This window comes from Ascaphus truei, unplaced genomic scaffold (genome assembly GCF_040206685.1).
Source record: "Ascaphus truei isolate aAscTru1 unplaced genomic scaffold, aAscTru1.hap1 HAP1_SCAFFOLD_350, whole genome shotgun sequence".
Taxonomy (NCBI): Eukaryota; Metazoa; Chordata; class Amphibia; order Anura; family Ascaphidae; genus Ascaphus; species Ascaphus truei.
In genome coordinates, this window is record NW_027456508.1 from 128,607 (window position 1) to 150,000 (window position 21,394).

General features: G+C 45.8%; 1 protein-coding gene across 3 annotated transcripts; it reads right to left on the minus strand.

The window, feature by feature from the left end:
* Positions 1-1,419: 1,419 nt before the first annotated feature.
* Positions 1,420-20,327, minus strand: LOC142483649 (uncharacterized). Of its 3 annotated transcripts, XR_012797410.1 has the most exons (3): positions 20,057-20,325; positions 5,397-5,541; positions 1,420-2,060 (listed from the first exon to the last, which is right to left on the minus strand). XR_012797410.1 is itself a non-coding variant. In XM_075583663.1 (2 exons), the coding sequence occupies exon 2, from the start codon at positions 5,214-5,216 to the stop codon at positions 3,582-3,584; it is 1,635 nt and encodes a 544-aa protein (XP_075439778.1). In that variant the 5' UTR covers positions 5,217-5,541; positions 20,057-20,327; the 3' UTR covers positions 2,889-3,581. The 3 variants fall into 3 exon arrangements, 2 of the variants coding, with proteins under 2 accessions (XP_075439778.1, XP_075439779.1); XM_075583663.1 differs by lacking the exon at positions 1,420-2,060 and having other exon boundaries at positions 2,889-5,541; positions 20,057-20,327; XM_075583664.1 differs by lacking the exons at positions 1,420-2,060; positions 20,057-20,325 and adding an exon at positions 6,804-6,878 and having other exon boundaries at positions 2,889-5,541.
* Positions 20,328-21,394: the final 1,067 nt, after the last annotated feature.

Sequence of the window (21,394 nt, forward strand, 5' to 3'; positions counted from 1 at the left end):
GATCTATTGGGGCTTAAAGGTAATCATAGATGCAATAGATGTAAAATTTGTCCAAGGATGCTGACACAAGATCACTTTAAGTCCAAAATGACAGATCACGAATATGAGATTAAAAACTATATTGACTGTCTGTCCACATATGTTATATATATTTTACAATGTGGGTGTGGACTACAATATGTAGGTCGCACAAAACGCCATCTGAAAATACGTGTGATGGAACATTTAAGAAATATTGTCAACATCCCTAAAACATTGACCTCTGGTAAACCATTAACCCATTTGCTGTCCCATTTTAAGGATGTCCATCAATGCAGCACCACAGGGGTCAAATACATGGGTATAGAACATATCACCACTACTACTAGAGGTGGCGATAAGGATTTATTTATCGCAAGGAGGGAGCAATTCTGGATATACACACTCCAAACTAAACATCCTGGGGGGTTAAATGATTATGTGGAGTTGACTCCCTTCTTGCGGTAACTAAATGACAGGTGATCTTTTCTTTGCAGTCTGGTTTTATCAAAATTTCAGAATTGAGATGCATTCTATTTTAGCCAATTTTATTCAACATGTTATTGATATTTTTGTTTGTTTTTATGTCTTTTTTTTACCTTGCACATGTTTTTCCTTTTCCTCCTTCCTTTCTCTTTCCCCTTTCCCCCCCCCTTCTTCTCCACATCCATTTCTTTATATTATATGTTTTATGTTTAACTGTTGTATTTTTATGTGGTAGCACAATGTTTTATTAATACTACTTTTTTACATATATTTTCAAATGTATTTTATATGTGACACTTGTTAAAAGGGCCACCTGTAGGTATCTCTTTATGTATTTCCACTGGTGAGTGGCACTTTTGTCTTTTATTATCTAATTATTACTCAAAGTGCCACCACTGCAATACAGCATCAATATCCTGTTCATTTTAACATTAAGGGGCAGGCTTGGTGAAGTTGAACCATCCCCCTTTTCTATTTAACCAATAGTGGATTGGATGTTCTTTTATTGGTATTAACCAATCATCTATGTGGTATATAAAGGACCCCAAACAGGTGCCCCTGATATCGCCTGAGGAAGAATACTTTTGTATTCGAAACGCGTCGCGAAGGGTGTCGCTGGTCTGTTTATCACATACAGCCAGTCTTCACACAAGTGTTTTTATTGCTATTTTTATTGCCATTTTCGATCGAAACGGAAAACGGGCGGGCACTTCCGGGACTACTATAGGGGGCCTCATTTGCCGCGCATGCGCACTACGCAGATCAACACGCCGACAAGCGTGTGAAGCAGAGACGCAGCGCAGCCTCTGAATACAGCCCCAGCGCGCGGGGCTTGTTCCTGAGGACTGAGATTACCCCCCCTCTTCATCCCATATGTTGCCCTACCAATAGAAGTGACGATCGTGATCTGGACCATTAAAGTTTTTATATATGTAAGTGCATATTATTATCTTTATTTGTTGTCAATACATATCAAATCTCAATCTTGGTGCGCTTTTGTGTTTTTTCTTTTTTTCTGGGACTCAATATAATTGAGAACTAAAATATATTTAAACTTGACAGAATTTGGAACGTTAGTGCATTTAATAACAGCAAACGAGGATACTGCTGCTGATGAAGTAGTTAGACAATTTATATGCAAATTACATACTAACATGAACAGGATATGAACATCAAAATAAAACTTATTCCAACGTTTGTGTAATACTAAAAATAAAAAAATTATAAAGAATATATACAAAATATAGTTAGATTGAATAATAAATAAATAATGATAATAATAATATTCAAATTGAATGACATCTAACATATGCCAGTCTTCTTTGAAACGTGAACCAATTCATTATCACATAATATACACATACCCTACCTATAACTAATAATATGAATATAATGTCCTTAATTGTATAAATCACATATATGTATAATAAATCTAAATACCGTACTAATATCTAAAAAGCAATAAATTGTGCATTATATAATAATTAATAAGAAAATATATACATATTTAAGCTTGAAAAAGAGAGAAACATTAAATGTATCTCTCCATATGTAAACTGGAAAGAAGAGATGAAACAGTGGTTAATGATTGCAAGAGACAAGCCAAAAACTTTTATATGGCTATAGATTTGTATATCAAATATAACCCTATTTTGGGTATATAGAGTCCTGATTGATCAAATTACAATTGTTCCTAAATGATTTTTTTCTATATCATTATAGAGAGAAGATCCCTATAGATATAATTGGGGGCAAAAATTAATCTAGCATAAGGGTGAAAGGGACCTGGATTATAACCATCCCAATATTATTTTTTAAAAATATATCAATGTGACGACTAGTATTGGTGCTGATTCTAGGTATAATAACTGCACTATATAAAGGATGAATATGTATTTGTAAATGTCTATATTAAACTATTGTACGTTGAGTAATAGGGGAGAGAAGCGAAGCTCTATTTTACTTAAGAAAAAGAAATACTAACAAGCCAAGAGGCAGCAATCCAAGTGAATAGAACTAACTAATAATTGAATTAAAAATTAATTTTATGTTTTATATTGTGTCTTGTGTAAACATGGTTTATATATTAATAAGTGAACTTAAATTCTAAATATGATTATTACATAGTAACTTATTAAGAATGATAAAGGAATGTGATTGTGTCAAAGATAAATATTGTGTCAAAGATAAATATTGTGTGTTTGTGATACAGTGCTGACCAAGGGTCCCACAATCACACCGACTAGGACCCCGGAGGGAGCATGCTAAACATGCTCAACCCAGACCTCTGAGATCCCGTCAATGGACGTGGATGTTGAATCTATATCACACTATAGTACTTGTGTCAATGCAGTCGTTTAGACCCCCTGGACTTAATGTCTCCAACATATAAATCCAGAAGGTCTCCCTTAAGTTCAGTTTTTTGACCCTGTCGCCACTTAATAATGCTAGAGGGATATGTTCTAAGCACATAACAGTCAATGATGATGGATCCTTGTTGTGTATTTCCAAGAAATGTCTAGATAGGTTGTGAGTGGTAATACCATGTAGAATGTTTCTTCTATGTTCTAGAAATCTTGTGCTTAGAGTCCTTGTGGTTCTCCCCACATATTGGAGTCCGCATTTGCATGTAATGACATAGATCACGAATGAGGATAGACAATCCATATGACTCTTAATTGTATGTGTAGATTTATTAAAAAAGGATGTAACTTGGTTGGTTTTGCACATATGTTTGCATGTTATACATCTATTTCTACCACAAACAAAGTTGCCATTTATTGTCGGTTTTAACAAAGAAAGATCCTTAATCTGTTTAAGGCGACTAGGTGCCAGAATGGTTTTCAAGTTTCTGGCTTTTTTGTATATAATGGGAACTTTAGTTGGTAATTTATTTCCAATTATTGGGTACCTTAACAATATACTCCAGTGTTTGTTGAGAATTGTTGAAATGCCTTTCACTGAATTATTAAATGTCGTAATGAAAAATGGTGACTTGACAGAATTGACCCCAAAATCACCATTGGTCCCTCCAACCTTGTTTGATTTGGATAATAAAGATTTACGCTCTAGGAGACCTACCTGTCGAAATGTCTCATATACAGTATGATGTGTTTGTCATAACCTTTGGCCAGAAATCTTTCAACCAATATTTCCCCCTGGGCCAAAAAATCAGAATGTGAAGAACAATTCCTCCTAATTCTGAGAAATTGGCCCCTGGGGATATTGGCCAACCATCTTTTGTAATGGTTGCTATTATTGTGTAGATAACTATTGGTGGCCACTGTTTTAAAGTGTGTTTTGGTGATGATTTCTCCATTTAAATGAGCCTCCAGTTCTAAGTCCAGAAACACAATCGTGTTCTTATTAACATTGTAAGTAAACTTCAGATCCATGTCATTGTTGTTAAATGTCTGCAGTTTATGTTCCAGGAGTTCCTGATCACCATCCCATATTAGGATGATGTCATCTATGTAACGGCCATAGTACACAAGACTCGCCCCCAGATCTGCATCACCCCACACATGTAGTTCCTCCCACAAACCCATGTAGAGGTTCGCATAACTGGGGGCAAATCTCGTGCCCATGGCCGTCCCACAGATCTGCAAATAATAAATGTCTTCAAATAAAAAATAATTGTGTTCTAGTATGAATGTAATGGCCTGCAAAATAAACAAGGATTGTGTGTTGCCTAAACTTGTGTCCAAATTAAGAAAATGTTTTACTGCTTCTAAACCTTTATTATGTTTAATGCAAGTATACAAAGATGTAATATCACATGTTGCCCAGATGTATGTGGGTTTCCAAATGATTCCAGAGATGGAGTCGAGGACATGCAACGTGTCTCTTAAATACGATTTCAATCGTGTGACTAAAGGTTGTAGAAAATAATCCACGTATTGGGACACGCTGGATGTCATCGACTCCACCCCTGAAACAATGGGTCTTCCAGGAGGGTTGGAAATGTGTTTATGTATCTTGGGAATGTGGTAAAAAATAGGTGTTCTTGGAAACCGTATGTAAAGAAAACCAAATTCTGACTTGTTAATGACATTCATATTTAGAGCCTGAGTAAGAAGATCTTTATACTTCTTTTGAAAACTTTCCATAGGATCTTGCCCCAAAATGATATATGAGGTATTGTCGCCTAAGAGTCTAAAAGCCTCTGACAGGTAATCTGTTCTGTCCTGCAGAACTATGCCCCCTCCTTTATCCGCCTGTCTAATGACAAGGTTGTTTAGACTACAAAGTTCCTTAAGTGCGATGTTCTCCTCTTTTGATAGATTTCTATTCCGTATTGATGTTGTATTTAAACACATTTGTTCAAAATCCTTAAGAACCATGGTGTAAAAAGTTTCAACAAATGCTCCCTTTGAATGGTAAGGAAAATACGTGGACTTTGCAGAAAAAGGAGAGTGGACTATTTTGGTATCTCTTACTGAAGGGAGATCAGCGGATCCATCAACACTTTGTTCTCTATATAAAACTAGGGGTCTTCCTGGTTGTGATGTAATATTTGTATGATTATTCGTAGATGATATAGAACTATCTAGCTCATAAACGGATAGCTGACTTATATCCAACAAATGTGATGACTCCTCTATTTGTATCCCTTCTTGTAACAGGGTGGACATTGCATCAATGCAAGCTATCTCCTGTGTGTTAAGTATACATTGTTGTTGTTCCTTGTTTTGCATCGTGAAATGTCGCATCAGTGTGATTTTCCTAATATATTTGTTCAAGTCTACAAACAGGTCAAATCTGTTTGGAAGACTACTGGGGGCAAATGAGAGACCCTTGGTCAGCAGTGATATGTGGTTACTAGACAAAATATGTGTTTATAAATTGAAAATGCCGTGTACCTCTGGATTGCTGGCTCTTAGCTTACCTACCTTCTTTCTTTGTTCGCGCTTCCCTCCCCTGGTTCCTCGCAGCTTCTTTTTCTCCGTTGTGGAGTGTTTGTATGATACGTCGGTTTCCGATCCCACAGGGGATAAGATTTTCCTCTCTCCCGATTCTCTTCTTGTGTTACTAATTCTAAAAAAGAGGCAGTGTGAGATTTAATGGTTGGGACAGTATTTTCTGGGTGGTTCTTGTTGCTATCCCTAATCTGTGTTTTAGGTATCGCCCCACTACTTTTGTCAATCACCACAGTCTCCTCACAACTTGCCCCCTTTTCTTGTAAGACTTCAAATCTATTTTCTGTGGGACAGGAAAATTGTGTATTTGCTATTGTCTTTTCACTTCTATGAGTGTTCTGTCCTTTGTCACTAGATGTTGAGTGAGTGTTTGAATTGTCTCTACTCTTGTCCCTTTGTTTGTCATCTTTATGGTTGGTTTTTTTATAATACTTATTTGGAGTATAATGTTTGGATCTATCTCTCCTATCATGTCGTCTCCAATCTCTGATTTTATCAGTAGCATAGTCAGTTTGATCTCTAACATATTTGCTACTCTTGCGATCACTGATCTCCTTTTCATATTTCAGTACCCTAGAGTCAACTAGTTTGTCCAACTCCTGGAATTCTTCACTTTCCACATATGGAATCATGATCTGTTGGGTTTCCTCTATTTCTTTTGCGATTTCATTAAGCTTATCTTCCCTATAATTTATTAATAATTTTATTAGGGTAAAGGAACATGACTCCATTGCGTCATTCCACTTATTTTTAAAATCAATATTTGTATCAAATGTTGTTTTTTTTGTAAACCTTAGGCCCCTAGGGACTATTTTGGCATCCAGATAATTCTGCAATGAAAGGAGATCAAGCCAATGTTTCATCTCTTCCTTCGCCAACCTTTCAAGCTTAAAAAAGTTGGTTTTTAGATCAATTGTATCCTCTTTGAATTCTGTCATATCTATTTCAGCTGAATCTGCATATTGTTGTCTCCTAATGAGACGCTCCTTACTAGTTTTCATCATTTTGCCAGATGTCCCAGAGATGCAAATGCAAGATGGGTGTAAATGGAAAGCTGCTGCTGTCTATTGAGGATGACAATTTAAAGGAACAGTTTTAAAGACAGCGCACCTTTTTCAGCACACCCAAATTGCTGCCTCTCTGGTGACGTGTGCCAAAATGTTGCACCAAATACCAATATTGATTAAGATATTTACATGAACCAACTGGTGCTCGCCTATACAAAATAAAATGTAATATAATGAAAAAATGTACATAAACCAAACAAAAAAAAATATATAAAAAATGTGCAAAAATGTGAAAAAAATTATTACAATAATCTGTTGAAAATATATAAAAAATATAGCATAAAAATACAAAAAAATGAACTATAAAAAATACTTTAAGTCCAAATGAAGTCCATGAATGAATAAAACAAAGGTCCAGGCTGCTTCTTCTTGGGCTCACCAAGTTCCCATAGTACCTATTAGAAAAAGAAAAGAGAAAAAGCGCCCGATCCTTGTGTAAAATCAGATGAACAATTTAATAAATCATGGACATGACAAATGCACACTTACAATTTGTCTGATTAAAACAAGCATTTTATGGGACCTGCCCATGCACCAAACGAAGACACCACAGTCACCTCCGCTCTGCAATCTCACGATTAGTTCGTATTCCAGTACTTGAGAACGCCGTTTTCTCCAGGGTGTATATCAACCATCCGTCAGGAGCTTCTCAGCAGCGTGCGTCCGCCATTACTCCCACGCATGTGGTACTGGATACCGGAAGGACTTTGCTTGTGTTTCCTTGGTCTCTCTCTGGTGCCGAAGGCAGGTCAGCCACCGTAGTTACAATGTAAACCGTCCCTACGCGTTTCTTCCGCCTTTGCGGATTTCATCAGGGGATGGACACCAAAGGGGCTATCTGGTGTTAAATAGTCCCTCATGTTAATAAACATTATATGACTCACAGGTGTGTTCAATTCAATCGGTGTCATTAAATCAAGTTGATATCTGGTGCAATGTAATTGAGAACTAAAATATATTTAAACTTGACAGAATTTGGAACGTTAGTGCATTTAATAACAGCAAACAGCAAATCTCCCCCCCCCCCACTTGGCGCACCTCTGGGTTATACTATATATATATATATATATATATATATATATATATATATATATATATATATATATATATATATATATATATATATATACACACACACACACATATATACACACACACACACACACACACACACGTGTATGTGTGTATAAAACAGACTATATATATACATATAGTATGATATATATATATATATATATACATACTATATGTGTATGTATATATATATATATATATATATATATATATATATATATATATATACACGACTATTAAGGTTAAAGATAATGGTGAAAGACAGGGTTGCAGACCTGTCTAAGACATGCAAATGAATATACAGGAATATTTACAGTATATATATATATATATATATATATATATATATATATATATATATATATATATATATATATATATATATATATTGCGCGCGCACACACACATATAACGTTTTATCCAACTTTTTCATTTATCATTTGTAGAGAAAATGAACATTGTCGCCAGTAGCGCTATTTTTTCAAAATGTAATATCTCTACTAGTGTAAAATGATACTTCATATAAAGCAGGTTATGGGACCCAGTATAAAATGACCTTCATGTTTCTTATTACATCCCAGTATATGGATACTTTCTATTATCACAAGCTGCTAACATGTGACAGGGCTCAGAGTCTGAGGCCAGAATGTGACATACTGAACATTCTCATTCTAAATTTCAAAAAATATTGTGTTGATTTCTGACCTGACTGCCGTGGTTACAGCTCAACCACTCTGTTCTACTGCATGTCACCACTTTCTGCCACAACCAGCTGACGGTGGATCTGCAAGGAGTTCAACGCTCATTGGCATCAAATCTGTGGCTTGGTTAACGTATCATTTCTCCAGCTTTTTATTGTATTGTTTTGAAGTAGATTATATTTATTTAGTTGAATAGATATTTATTTAGTTAAATAGATTATATTTGTTAGTTTAATAAGTTATATTTCTTAGTTTAATAAATTATATTTCTTAGTTTAATAAGTTATATTTCTTAGTTTAATAAATTATATTTCTTAGTTTAATAAGTTATATTTGTTAGTTTAATAAGTTATATTTGTTAGTTAATAGATTATATTTGTTAGCACAGTAGATTATATTTACTAGTATTTAAGTCTCCCCCTCAGTGCCCCATTAGGACCCGTGCGCATATTTCACATCTTTTCGGAGTCGCTTATTTTTTAGACCCTCGGAGCCGAAACCTAAAGGGGTCAGCTAAGAAAGTTCGGATCAAGAGGAGCCGCACAGTTTAAAGACAGAACATTTCCAAGGGAGATGGAGACAATTTGGGTAAGATCTGATTAAAGGACAACCTTTGGGGAAGGAAAGGGTGACGCGGGAGTGTAAGAGGGGGGTGAGAGAGCAAGGTGGTGTGTCAGATTGGGGCAGAGCAAGAGAACGCAAAAATGATGGGGATTTGCTGCACACCAAAAAAAACAATTAGTGATACTTTTACTGGTGCCCCTTAGTCTCAGGGAAGACCGGCATTTCGTCCAATGTATACAATATGATTGATGGAAAAGGGCACACGGATTTGAATAAAAAAAGATAATTTATTGTGCCACAGACTACAATGTTTCGGCTGCTGGCCTTTCTTTGCTGGATTTAGTGGGTTTAGCCACTTTACCGAGAAAGGCCAGCAGGCTGAAATGTTGTTGTCTATGGCAATGCAAGAGAAAACAGGTTGGGGGGGTGGGTTCTCGCAAGGTCACCGACCCATGGGTGAGTGTCCCCGGTGGCAACTAGTCCTGGACCCCGGGAAAGCTGTCTGTGGCCCATACAAGCTGAGTAACATGTAGAAAGGACACATGTATGTTCAGAATGAGTTAGCATGGTATTTTGAGAGGCATCATAGCAGGTCAGTGCAAGTCAGTGCAGAGCACTGCAAGGTCAGTCAATATGAGGAAGGGTCCGATGGAGGAATTGGAGGGTCCCAGAATATCTCTTAAAGCAGGGGTGTGCAAATCGAGGGGTGCGACATTTTCTTGGGGAGGAGGGGCTCGGCGCTTACAGTGGCCCCTCGCTCTTCCCCACAGCATTTAAATTAAATGCCGGAAATCGCGCGCAAGGCCTCTGTAAGTTCCCTTTCCTTGTCTCCGGCGGCTTCTGGAGACAGCAACGTGGCGTCACATGATGTGACATTACCATAGCAACGTGATATCACATGACGTCGTTACATCAGAACGTCGGAGACAAGGTGGGGAGGGTGGAGGGGGGAGCAGGGGAAAAAGGTTGCGCAACCCTGTCTTAAAGCATTGTCTTGCATACAGATCAGAGGCGAAGAATGGATATGGATATCCGATGTTAAGGAGGAAATAATACTGAGATCACTACCGCTAAGACCGATTCGATGGAAGAAGGTGAGTGATGAAATAGCCGTCACTGTTTAACTCTTCCAATTACCTGCAACTTCATGCAAAGAAATAGCAACGCTTGTTTTTAACGCATTAAGCGCCTAATGGGGAATTCAACTGCTGAGAGTTTAAGGGAGTTACTCACCAAACTCAGCGACGTTTCTGTGTCTCTGTGATAACTCCCCCAGGACATGCTTGAAAACCAGAGGTAACTCAATGTATTTTTGATAAATAGAAACATGACCTTCTGGGGAGGGGTATATAATGGGTACTGGGCCTGGTGAGGTGGGTATAACGGGTTCTGGGCCTGGTGAGGTGGGTATAACGGGTACTGGGCCTTGGGAGGGTTGTATAACTGGGTACTGGGCTTGGGGAGGTGGGTATAACGGGTATTTGCCCTGTGGAGGGCGGTATAATGTGGTATTGGGGAGGGGGTATAAGTGGCACAGGAGCTCTTGCGATACAGAGTATCACTGTCCCTGGTTACAAACACTTCATGTCTCCTGCAGATCAGGACACGCACGAAGGTGGTGCCCTTTGTGCCACCAGACGACGAGGCGGGCTACGAGGCGGACGACGAGGCATACGATAAAGCGGGCGTCAAGTGGTGCGAAGAGGTGGGCTACAAGGCGGCCGATGAGGCAGACGACGAAGCGGATGTCAAGTCTGGCGACGTGGTGGACGATGGCCTAGGAGAATACGAGAGGTGTGGACGGATCTGCTGCTTCACCTTTTTTAGGCGGAGGAGAAGACCCCGGGAGCAGGTAGCAGAATACGAGAGGTGCGGACAGATCTGCTGCTTCACCTTTTTTAGGCGGAGCAGCAGACCCCGGGAGCAGGTAGCAGAGGAGCCAGGGCGTAGATCCAGGGGTATTCTAGGGGCCCTGAGAAGTTGGTTTGACCGCAGGAGAAGCAGATAAGATCAGGAAGGCTGCGGGAGGGGCAGGTACTAGAGGGAGATTGGGATATTGGGCGTGAGAGGGTGAGAGAGAACAAGGAGCAGGGCCGGAGCACGGGTTTCATGCGCCCCAGGCGAAACTTAAAATTTGTGCCCCAGTTGTATAAAAAAATAATAAGATAAATAAAATAATAAAATAAACAGTGGCGTAGCTATCGGGGCTGCAGGGGGTGCGACCGCACCCCAGCGCGACGCAAAATAAAAATAAAAGGGCGCCAAAATACTGGATAAAAAAAAGAATAATAATTTTTAAAAAAAGATAAATAAATTAGAAATAATAAGAGGAAAAAATAATAATGATTATTAATGCGCCCCTAGGACCTTTGCGCGCTAGGCGACCGCCTAATGGCCGGCCGGCCCTGCGAGGTATGCGGGAGGAAAAGGGGTGAATGGGATAGATATGCAGGGGGATGGGGGAGCAGGTGAGTTATACACAGGGGCACAAGGGCCCCATCACCCGCATCTCTATATACTGAGTGTGCCCCTGTGTATAACAACGCTGATCTGTGCTGTTCCATCTGATCTCACTGTGCAGTGATCCAGGGACCATCCGATCGCCATTTAATGGGGTCAGGAAGGAATTTTTTTCCCCCATTGCACAGCAGGGGTTATGTTTCGCCTTCCTCTGGATCACAGCAACAAACAGCCCTTTGTGCATGAATTATCAGTGAGATCTTTATACACCCTGCATTGGTCTTCACCCCTTTGCTGCCGGAGGGGCCTGCAGTGCATTGCTCTGCGTGTTACTATATCGCTCTGCAATGTGCTGCAGGCCCCTCCCAGCAAAGAGATTAATTATTTAAATAAAATACTCTCTTTAATCCAACCTATGTGTAGTGTCTTTTCTATCCGTTGTATCTATTGCTAACAGCTCAGTGATTCTTCCCCAGGTCGCTGCACTAGTGTCACACTGCCAAGCCGGGTGTGATGGAGATTTATAGGGTCACATATACACTTCTGCCAAAACACGAGTGCAAACAGGAAGCCCCTCTGATCTGTCATATCTTTTATAACACAAAACGGTATCTAAAAAGGTAAAAAGAACATACATGGGATTCTGCTACAAATATCTCTCTAATTACAAACCAATTAGCAAATCATTCAGATTAGAGTCGAGAGAAAAGAAAGGGTTTAGTATCTCATGTACAGTATATGCAGTGTAGGCTGTTCTGCGCATTACATGCAGGGGACAACGTTTAGGGGATATAAGTAATGCTGATCTCAGAGCTGACCGGCTCTACCGGCTGACCTGCTCTACCGGCTGATCTGCTCTACTGGCTGACCGGCTGACCTGCTCTTCTGGCTGACCGGCTCTACTGGCTGACAGGCTGACCGGCTCTACCGGCTGACCGGCTTCCCTTCTTCCAGCTAACTGACCTGAATTGTGGCCCCTGTATCTCCCAATTAAACGTTTTATTGGCATATTCTTGTTTGACTCGTTCTATACAGACATTTTCTATACATTCATTGTGGGATTTGATAACATCTGTAAGATCTCTCAGAACATCACATTCTGTACGTTTGTGCTGAATATTTTTCCATTCTCAATTTACTTAGGGGCCTATGCAGAGAGCAGCGCTGGAAATAATTGGAATTGGTAATAAATTGTACCTGTAATGGCGTGATTTTATCTCCATATGCAGAAAGGTCAGAAAATTGCATTTAAAATCATGCTTGATTATGGAGAGTTTCAACCGGCGAGATGCGCGCTGGTGAAACATGTTTGAAAAAAAGCGCGATTTTTTTTCTTCTTTTCACTCTCGCCGGTGAGCTCCAGTTTCCTGCCAACTTTTGTTGGCGGAGCTAATTCTAGAATTTCTCTCCATTTTAATGGCGCGAACAGCCGCTAGATGGCGATCGTGCCTTTCTGCATACGGCCCTTTTCAAAACTGGCGAGATTTTGGTTCTCGCCAGCCGTGCGGCGAGTTCTACTAAAAAAAAAATAAAAAAATGGCGCTGCTCTCTGCATAGGCCCCTTAATATTAGTTTTTGGCTTCAATTATTTATATCGAGCCCAAAATACCTTTATACAGAATGCTGTTCCCTTTAGCCCACAAATGCTGCTTCATTAAAGCCCAGGGGTGGCACTTTGTGCATTCTCAAACTTTTAGGCAACATCCCTAATTTCCAAAAGTGGGATAAAATCTGTGCATATTTAAATGGTTAATTTTTCCATTTTTCCATTGTGACAAAATATCAATTTTCTCACTCAGACTCCTAAATCCCTCCCCAAATATATCCGTTTCACATAAAAGTGTGTGCGCGTCTCCTTCCGCCTAACTGGCACGTCGTCCTTAAGGGCGCCACTCCGTGTAACTCCACGCTGCCCTCCAGTGGCAAAAGAAATAAGATACATTTACTATACTCGTCTGGCAGCTGCTCCCGTATAAGGTGGGTAACTCTGTATTAGGGGTCTTGGTAGAGTATATTTTATACGTATGTCAGTTAGATAGGAATATTATTTTCTCAACGGGTTATTGTGAGAGGCCTTAGATCTTATCCTATATGCACGCAGCCCTCGCCTCTCTGACCTTGAACACGTACTTCAATCTGATTTTTTGAGACTTGAAACTGGATTTCCCAAAACAAACTGATTTTAAACACTGACAAGACTGTAACAATGGTATTTGGGACCAGAGCTAAATTGCTAAAGCTACCAATGACAGAGCTTCAGATAAAAACCAGCTCTAATACCATCCTAGCCCCTGTTACTGGTTTGAAATATCTGGGCATATAGTTGAACTCCCATTTAACATTTGGGTTGCACATTGATACCCTGACATCCAAATCCTATGCCAAACTAGGTGTACTTTACAGGAACAAATCCTCCCTAAGGCCCTCATGCAGTAATCGCCTACAGCGATTCAGTAAGCCCAGAGAAGCTGGCGATTAGAGCAAAAATAACCGTTTTTTGTTTTGCCGGAAAATAAATAAATAAATAAAATCTGCAGATGCGCGGTGATAAGCCACTTTTCGGCACTGATCGCCAGTTTTTCAAACACGCTCAATTCTATAAGCCCTGATCAGCTTATTGCGGCTGATCTCCACTTTAAAATTGCTGTTTCTTCTCCAAATTGTCCCGCCACAAAAGTTGGCAAGAAGGTGGGGTGAAGCTGCGATGAAAATAACATGCATGTGTCCCAGAGCTGATATCCATTGATATCAGCACCAGAGACCCCCGGCATGAATCCCATGCATAAAAAATGCATTTACAGGCAACTTCATTACAGCCAAGGCAATGAAGGGGTTATACACCCGTGCCAGGCTTATTGTGGGTAGCGGGGGTGGGAGGAGGTGGTATTTGGCCCTGGCTGGGTGTTTAGGCCTTGCCAGGGGGTTGGGGGATGACTTAACCTCTTCTTTAACTTAGCGGTTAATACCGCTAAGGTAATGAAGGGGTTAACCCCTCCCACTACCCCCCCACCCGGTAGGCCTAAACACCCATCCTTGGGGCCAATACCCCGTTCACCCACCCCCGCTACCCACAATAAACACAAATACACATAACAGCCCCACTGGCCACCTCCTAGGTCCCTAATAAACCATTACAATATTCATAAAACCATTATTTTGTTTACACCCAGGATTATTACATGGGGTTAGGGCTATGTTATTCAGTGAGGGGTTGTATGTTTGTATTCGTAGGGACAGGCAAGGCCGGAGCCAGATGGGGTTCTCCTGCCTCTGTCCTCCCTGTCTCCTGACCCTTCCTGTAGCCGGACAAAGAAGAAGAAGCAGGCACACGGTCTTACTCAAAGGAGGTTTAATATGCCATAAAGTCCAACGTTTCGGCAGTCAAATACAGCCTTTCTCAAGGTGAAGGCTACCAAACACAAGAAAACGGTCACAATATATACCACCCCCCCTGATACTCACCCCTCCCGGCTCTGCCACATAACCAGGATGCTGACGCCCACCTGATGACGTCAGAGCTACCACATGGCGCCCCCTAGTGACGTCTAGGTCTAAATCCCTGGCAATACAGCATAGAGCTGTCTTGGAGGACTGCAGCCACAGCCACACATGGGGGAGTGTTCAGTCTGGGGAGAGGTGTGGCTGTGGCTGCAGTCCTCCAAGACAGCTCTATGCTGTATTGCCAGGGATTTAGACCTAGACGTCTGACGTCACTAGGGGGCGCCATATGGTAGCTCTGACGTCATCAGGTGGGCGTCAGCATCCTGGTTATGTGGCAGAGTGGGGTGGGGTTGCATCCCTTGTTTTTATGACTTTCTAATAAAGATAGATTTTTGCCAGACCTGCCTCTTCTCTGGATCATGGTGCGCTGCACTTTCTCTAGGGCAGGCCTGCACAACTCCAGTCCTCGAGGGCCACACACAGGCCAGGTTTTTAGGATATCCCTACTTCAGCACAGCTGGCTCAATTAGTGGCTCAGTACGACTGAGCCACTAATTGAGCCAGCTGTGCTGATTTAGGGATATCCTGAAAACCTGGCCTGTTTGCGACCCTCGAGGACTGGAGTTGTGCAGGCCTGCTCTAGGGTATGGGAGACTGCCTGACGGGTGGCTGGGTTATGGGAGACTGCCTGACACTTTTATGGGAGTCTGCCTGACACTTGGGTGGGTGGGAGACTGTCTGACACTTGGCTTGACTGCCTGACACTTTGACTGCCTGACACTTGGGTGGGTGGGTGTATGGGTGGGTGGGAGACTGCCTGACAGTTGGGTTTGACTGCCTGACACTTGGGTGGGTGGGTGGGTGGGAGACTGCCTGACACTTGGGTGGGTGGGAGACTGCCTGACACTTGGGTGGGTGGGTGGGTGGGTGGGAGACTGCCTGACACTTGGGTGGGTGGGAGACTGCCTGAAACTTGGGGGGGTGGGTGGTAGACTGCCTGACACTTGGGTTGACTGCCTGACACGTGGGTGGGTGACTGACTGCCTGACACTTGGGTGGGTGGGAGGGAGACTGCCTGACACTTGGGTGGGTGGGAGACTGCCTGAAACTTGGGGGGGTGGGTGGGAGACTGCCTGAAACTTGGGGGGGTGGGTGGGAGACTGCCTGACACTTGGGTGGGTGACTGCCTGACACTTGGGTTGACTGCCTGACACGTGGGTGGGTGACTGACTGCCTGACACGTGGGTGGGTGACTGACTGACACGTGGGTGGGTGACTGACTGACACGTTAGACTGCCTGGCACGTGGGTGGGTGGGTGGGTGACTGACTGCCTGACATATGGGTGGGTGACTGACTGACACGTGGGTGACTGACTGACACGTGGGTGAGTGGGTGAGTGGGTTGGTGTCTGTATACATTCTGTCACTGATACACACAGACACTGGGAGGGGGCAGTCACACACACACTGGGGGGGCAGTCACACACAAACACAGAATGGGAGGGGGGCAGACACACACACACACAGAATGGGAGGGGGGCAGACACACACACACAGAGAATGGGAGGGGGGCAGACACACACACACACACACAGACTTGGAGGGGGCACTTACACACACTGGGAGGCGGGCAGTCACACTTGCACAGACTGGAAAGGGGAGCAGTCACACACACACAGACTGGGAGGGGGCAGTCACACACACACACACACACACACACACACACACACTGGGAGGGGGGCAGTCACACACCAACACTGGGTGGGGGGCAGTCACACACCCACACTGGGAGGGGGCAGTCACACACCCACACTGGGTGGGGGGGGGGCAGTCACACACCCACACTGGGTGGGGGGGGCAGTCACACACACACTGGGAGGGGGGGCAGTCACACACACACTGGGAGGGGGCAGTCACACACACACTGGGAGGGGGGGGGCAGTCACACACACACTGGGAGGGGGGCAGTCACACACACTGGGAGGGGGGGCAGTCGCACACACACTGGGAGGGGGGGCAGTCACACACAGACTGGCAGGGGGGCAGTCACACACACACTGGGAGGGGGGGCAGTCACACACACACTGGGAGGTGGGGCAGTCACACACACACACACAGACTGGGAGGGGGGCAGTCACACACACACTGGGAGGGGGGGCAGTCACACACACACAGACTGGGAGGGGGGCAGTCACACACACACTGGGAGGGGGGGCTGTCACACACACTGGGAGGGGGGGCAGTCACACACACTGGGAGGGGGGGCAGTCACACACACTGGGAGGGGGGGCAGTCACACACACACTGGGAGGAGGCAGTCACACACACACTGGGAGGGGGGGCAGTCACACACACACTGGGAGGGGGGGCAGTCACACACACACTGGGAGGGGGGCAGTCACACACACTGGGAGGGGGGCAGTCACACACACTGGGAGGGGGGGCAGTCACACACACTGGGAGGGGGGGCAGTCACACACACACTGGGAGGTGGGGCTGTCACACACACACAGACTGGGAGGGGGGCAGTCACACACACACTGGGAGGGGGGCAGTCACACACACACAGACTGGGAGGGGGGCAGTCACACACACACTGGGAGGGGGACTGTCACACACACTGGGAGGGGGGGCAGTCACACACACACTGGGAGGGGGCAGTCACACACACACTGAGAGGGGGGGCAGTCACACACACACTGGGAGGGGGCAGTCACACACACACACACACACACACACACACACTGGGAGGGGGGCAGTCACACACACACTGGGAGGGGGCAGTCACACACACACTGGGAGGGGGGGGCAGTCACACACACACTGGGAGGGGGGGGCAGTCACACACACACTGGGAGGGGGGGGCAGTCACACACACACTGGGAGGGGGGGCAGTCACACACACACACTGGGAGGGGGCAGTCACACACACACTGGGAGGGGGCAGTCACACACACACTGGGAGGGGGCAGTCACACACACACAGACTGGGAGGGGAGGCAGTCACACACACAGACTGGGAGGGGGCCAGTCACACACACAGACTGGGAGGGGGGGCAGTCACACACACAGACTGGGAGGGGGAGCAGTCACACACACAGACTGGGAGGGGGAGCAGTCACACACACAGACTGGGAGGGGGGCAGTCACACACACAGACTGGGAGGGGGGCAGTCACACACACAGACTGGGAGGGGGGCAGTCACACACACAGACTGGGAGGGGGGCAGTCACACACACAGACTGGGAGGGGGAGCAGTCACACACACAGACTGGGAGGGGGAGCAGTCACACACACAGACTGGGAGGGGGGCAGTCACACACACAGACTGGGAGGGGGGCAGTCACACACACAGACTGGGAGGGGGGCAGTCACACACACAGACTGGGAGGGGGGCAGTCACACACACACAGACTGGGAGGGGGGCAGTCACACACACAGACTGGGAGGGGGGCAGTCACACACACAGACTGGGAGGGGTCTGGGGAGGCAGTCACACACACAGACTGGGAGGGGGGCAGTCACACACACACAGACTGGGAGGGGGGGCAGTCACACACACAGACTGGGAGGGGGGCAGACACACACACAGACTGGGAGGGGAGGCAGTCACACACACAGACTGGGAGGGGGGCAGTCATACACACACACACAGACTGGGAGGGGGGGCAGTCACACACACAGACTGGGAGGGGGGCAGTCACACACACACAGACTGGGAGGGGAGGCAGTCACACACACAGACTGGGAGGGGGGCAGTCACACACACAGACTGGGAGGGGGGCAGTCACACACACAGACTGGGAGGGGTCTGGGGAGGCAGTCACACACACAGACTGGGAGGGGGGCAGTCACACACACACTGACTGGGAGGGGGGGCAGTCACACACACAGACAGGGAGGGGGGCAGACACACACACAGACTGGGAGGGGAGGCAGTCACACACAGAGACTGGGAGGGGGGCAGTCATACACACACACAGACTGGGAGGGGGGCAGACACACACACAGACTGGGAGGGGGGCAGTCACACACACAGACTGGGAGGGGGGCAGTCACACACACAGACTGGGAGGGGGGCAGTCACACACACAGACTGGGAGGGGGGCAGTCACACACACAGACGGGGAGGGGGGCAGTCACACACACAGACTGGGAGGGGGGCAGTCACACACACAGACTGGGAGGGGGGCAGTCACACACACAGACTGGGAGGGGGGCAGTCACACACACAGACTGGGAGGGGGGCAGTCACACACACAGACTGGGAGGGGGGGCAGTCACACACACAGACTGGGAGGGGGGCAGTCACACACACAGACTGGGAGGGGAGGCAGTCACACACACAGACTGGGAGGGGGGCAGTCACACACACAGACTGGGAGGGGGGCAGTCACACACACAGACTGGGAGGGGGGCAGTCACACACACAGACTGGGAGGGGGGGCAGTCACACACACAGACTGGGAGGGGGGCAGACACACACACAGACAGGGAGGGGGGCAGACACACACACAGACTGGGAGGGGGGCAGTCACACACACAGACTGGGAGGGGGGCAGTCACACACACAGACTGGGAGGGGGGCAGTCACACACACAGACTGGGAGGGGGGCAGTCACACACACAGACTGGGAGGGGAGGCAGTCACACACACAGACTGGGAGGGGGGCAGTCATACACACACACACAGACTGGGAGGGGGGCAGTCACACACACACACACTGGGAGGGGGGCGGTCATACACACACACACACAGACTGGGAGGGGGGCAGACACACACACAGACAGGGAGGGGGGCAGACACACACACAGACTGGGAGGGGGCAGTCACACACACAGACTGGGAGGGGGGCAGTCACACACACAGACTGGGAGGGGGGCAGTCACACACACAGACTGGGAGGGGGGCAGTCACACACACAGACTGGGAGGGGGGCAGTCACACACACAGACTGGGAGGGGGGGCAGTCACACACACAGACTGGGAGGGGGGGCAGTCACCCACACAGACTGGGAGGCGGGCAGTCATACCCACACAGACTGGGAGGGGGGCAGTCACCCACACAGACTGGGAGGGGGGCAGTCACCCACACAGACTGGGAGGCGGGCAGTCATACCCACACACACTGGGAGGGGGGGCAGTCACACTTGCACAGACTGGGAGGGGGGCAGTCATACACACACACACAGACTGGGAGGGGGGCAGACACACACACACAGACTAGGAAGGGGGCAGTCACACACACAGACTGGGAAGGGGGCAGTCACACACACAGACTGGGAAGGGGGCAGTCACACACACACAGGCGACATGGTGCTTACCTGTAATGCCACTGTAGGGAGCCAGAAGTAGTGAGGCTTTTTTCCAGTCTGCCGGCAGTTTCAGTTGCCAGCTGTGAGCCTTCCTTCTGGTGAAAACACACACACACACACACACACACACACACACACACACACACACACACACACACACACACACACACACACACACACACACACACACACACACACACACACACACACACACACACACACACACACACACACACACACACACACACACACACTTCAAGGAGAGACTCCGGGGTTTTGACTCCGCCCCCGTGTCCTCCCACACACGGCACGAGTGCAGATTGACTGCACTCGGCCACCGTACGCCTCCAGCCCCTGAAGGACAGATTTTACTTCTGCCCGTGCTACTCGCTTCCCCCACACCCGCGCTCACTTCTCCCGCGGTGAGCGGGCCGCAAAAATATCCGTGGCGGGCCGCATGTTTGACATGCCTGTTTTAGACTGTTGTTCTTCAGCAACTGGTTAACGTTAATAATTTGCAGTGTATGTCAGCAAAAGCCATGTAAATTTCAGGATAGTTGCGGGCCGTGTAAAGTATGTGTTCTGCCAAATTTTAATGTCATTGGATTATGTTTTGGCCCTTCTTATAGTGCATAATGTAAACAATTTGCAGTGTGTGCTAGCAAACACTTTGTAATTTTCAGGATAGTTGTGGGCAGTATACAGCACCTCATGTGGCAAGCTTTAAATGAATCGCTGTATGTTTTGACTCCTGGATTCACAATAAACGCGTTTAAGGTAAGCATTTTCCACTTTCGGATAGTGGTTAATGTACATAATTTGCGGTGCATGTTATCAAAAAACATGAAATTTGCAGGACAGTTTGGGGGAGTGCAAAGCATGTTCTGTGCCAAGTTTGAAGCCAATTGGTGTATGTCTTGCCACATTTATCCACATTAATCGTTTTTCACATTAAACATTTTAGTCTATCCCTTATTTACCCTATATATCTTAACTGTCCTATACTACACCAAAATAACCTATACTGCTTTCTTCCAGATCTGACTCAAGCTTCACACAGAAGACATCGGAACCCCCCCTAACCCAGGAGACAGGTAGGGAACACATCCCCTCCAACTTATAACATTGCGGGAATGAGGTACCTGGACATTGAGGGACTGCGGATCAGGTAAGATCCCAGGCGGGATTGCTGCTTTAGATATTGTGAAGCGGGGACGTCCAGACACTTGTTAAGGTGTTCAGGAAACTAGTCATTCAAATGTGGCTTTTATTTCTAGATCCGACATTTACACACACACACACACACACACACACACACACACACACACACACACACACACACACACA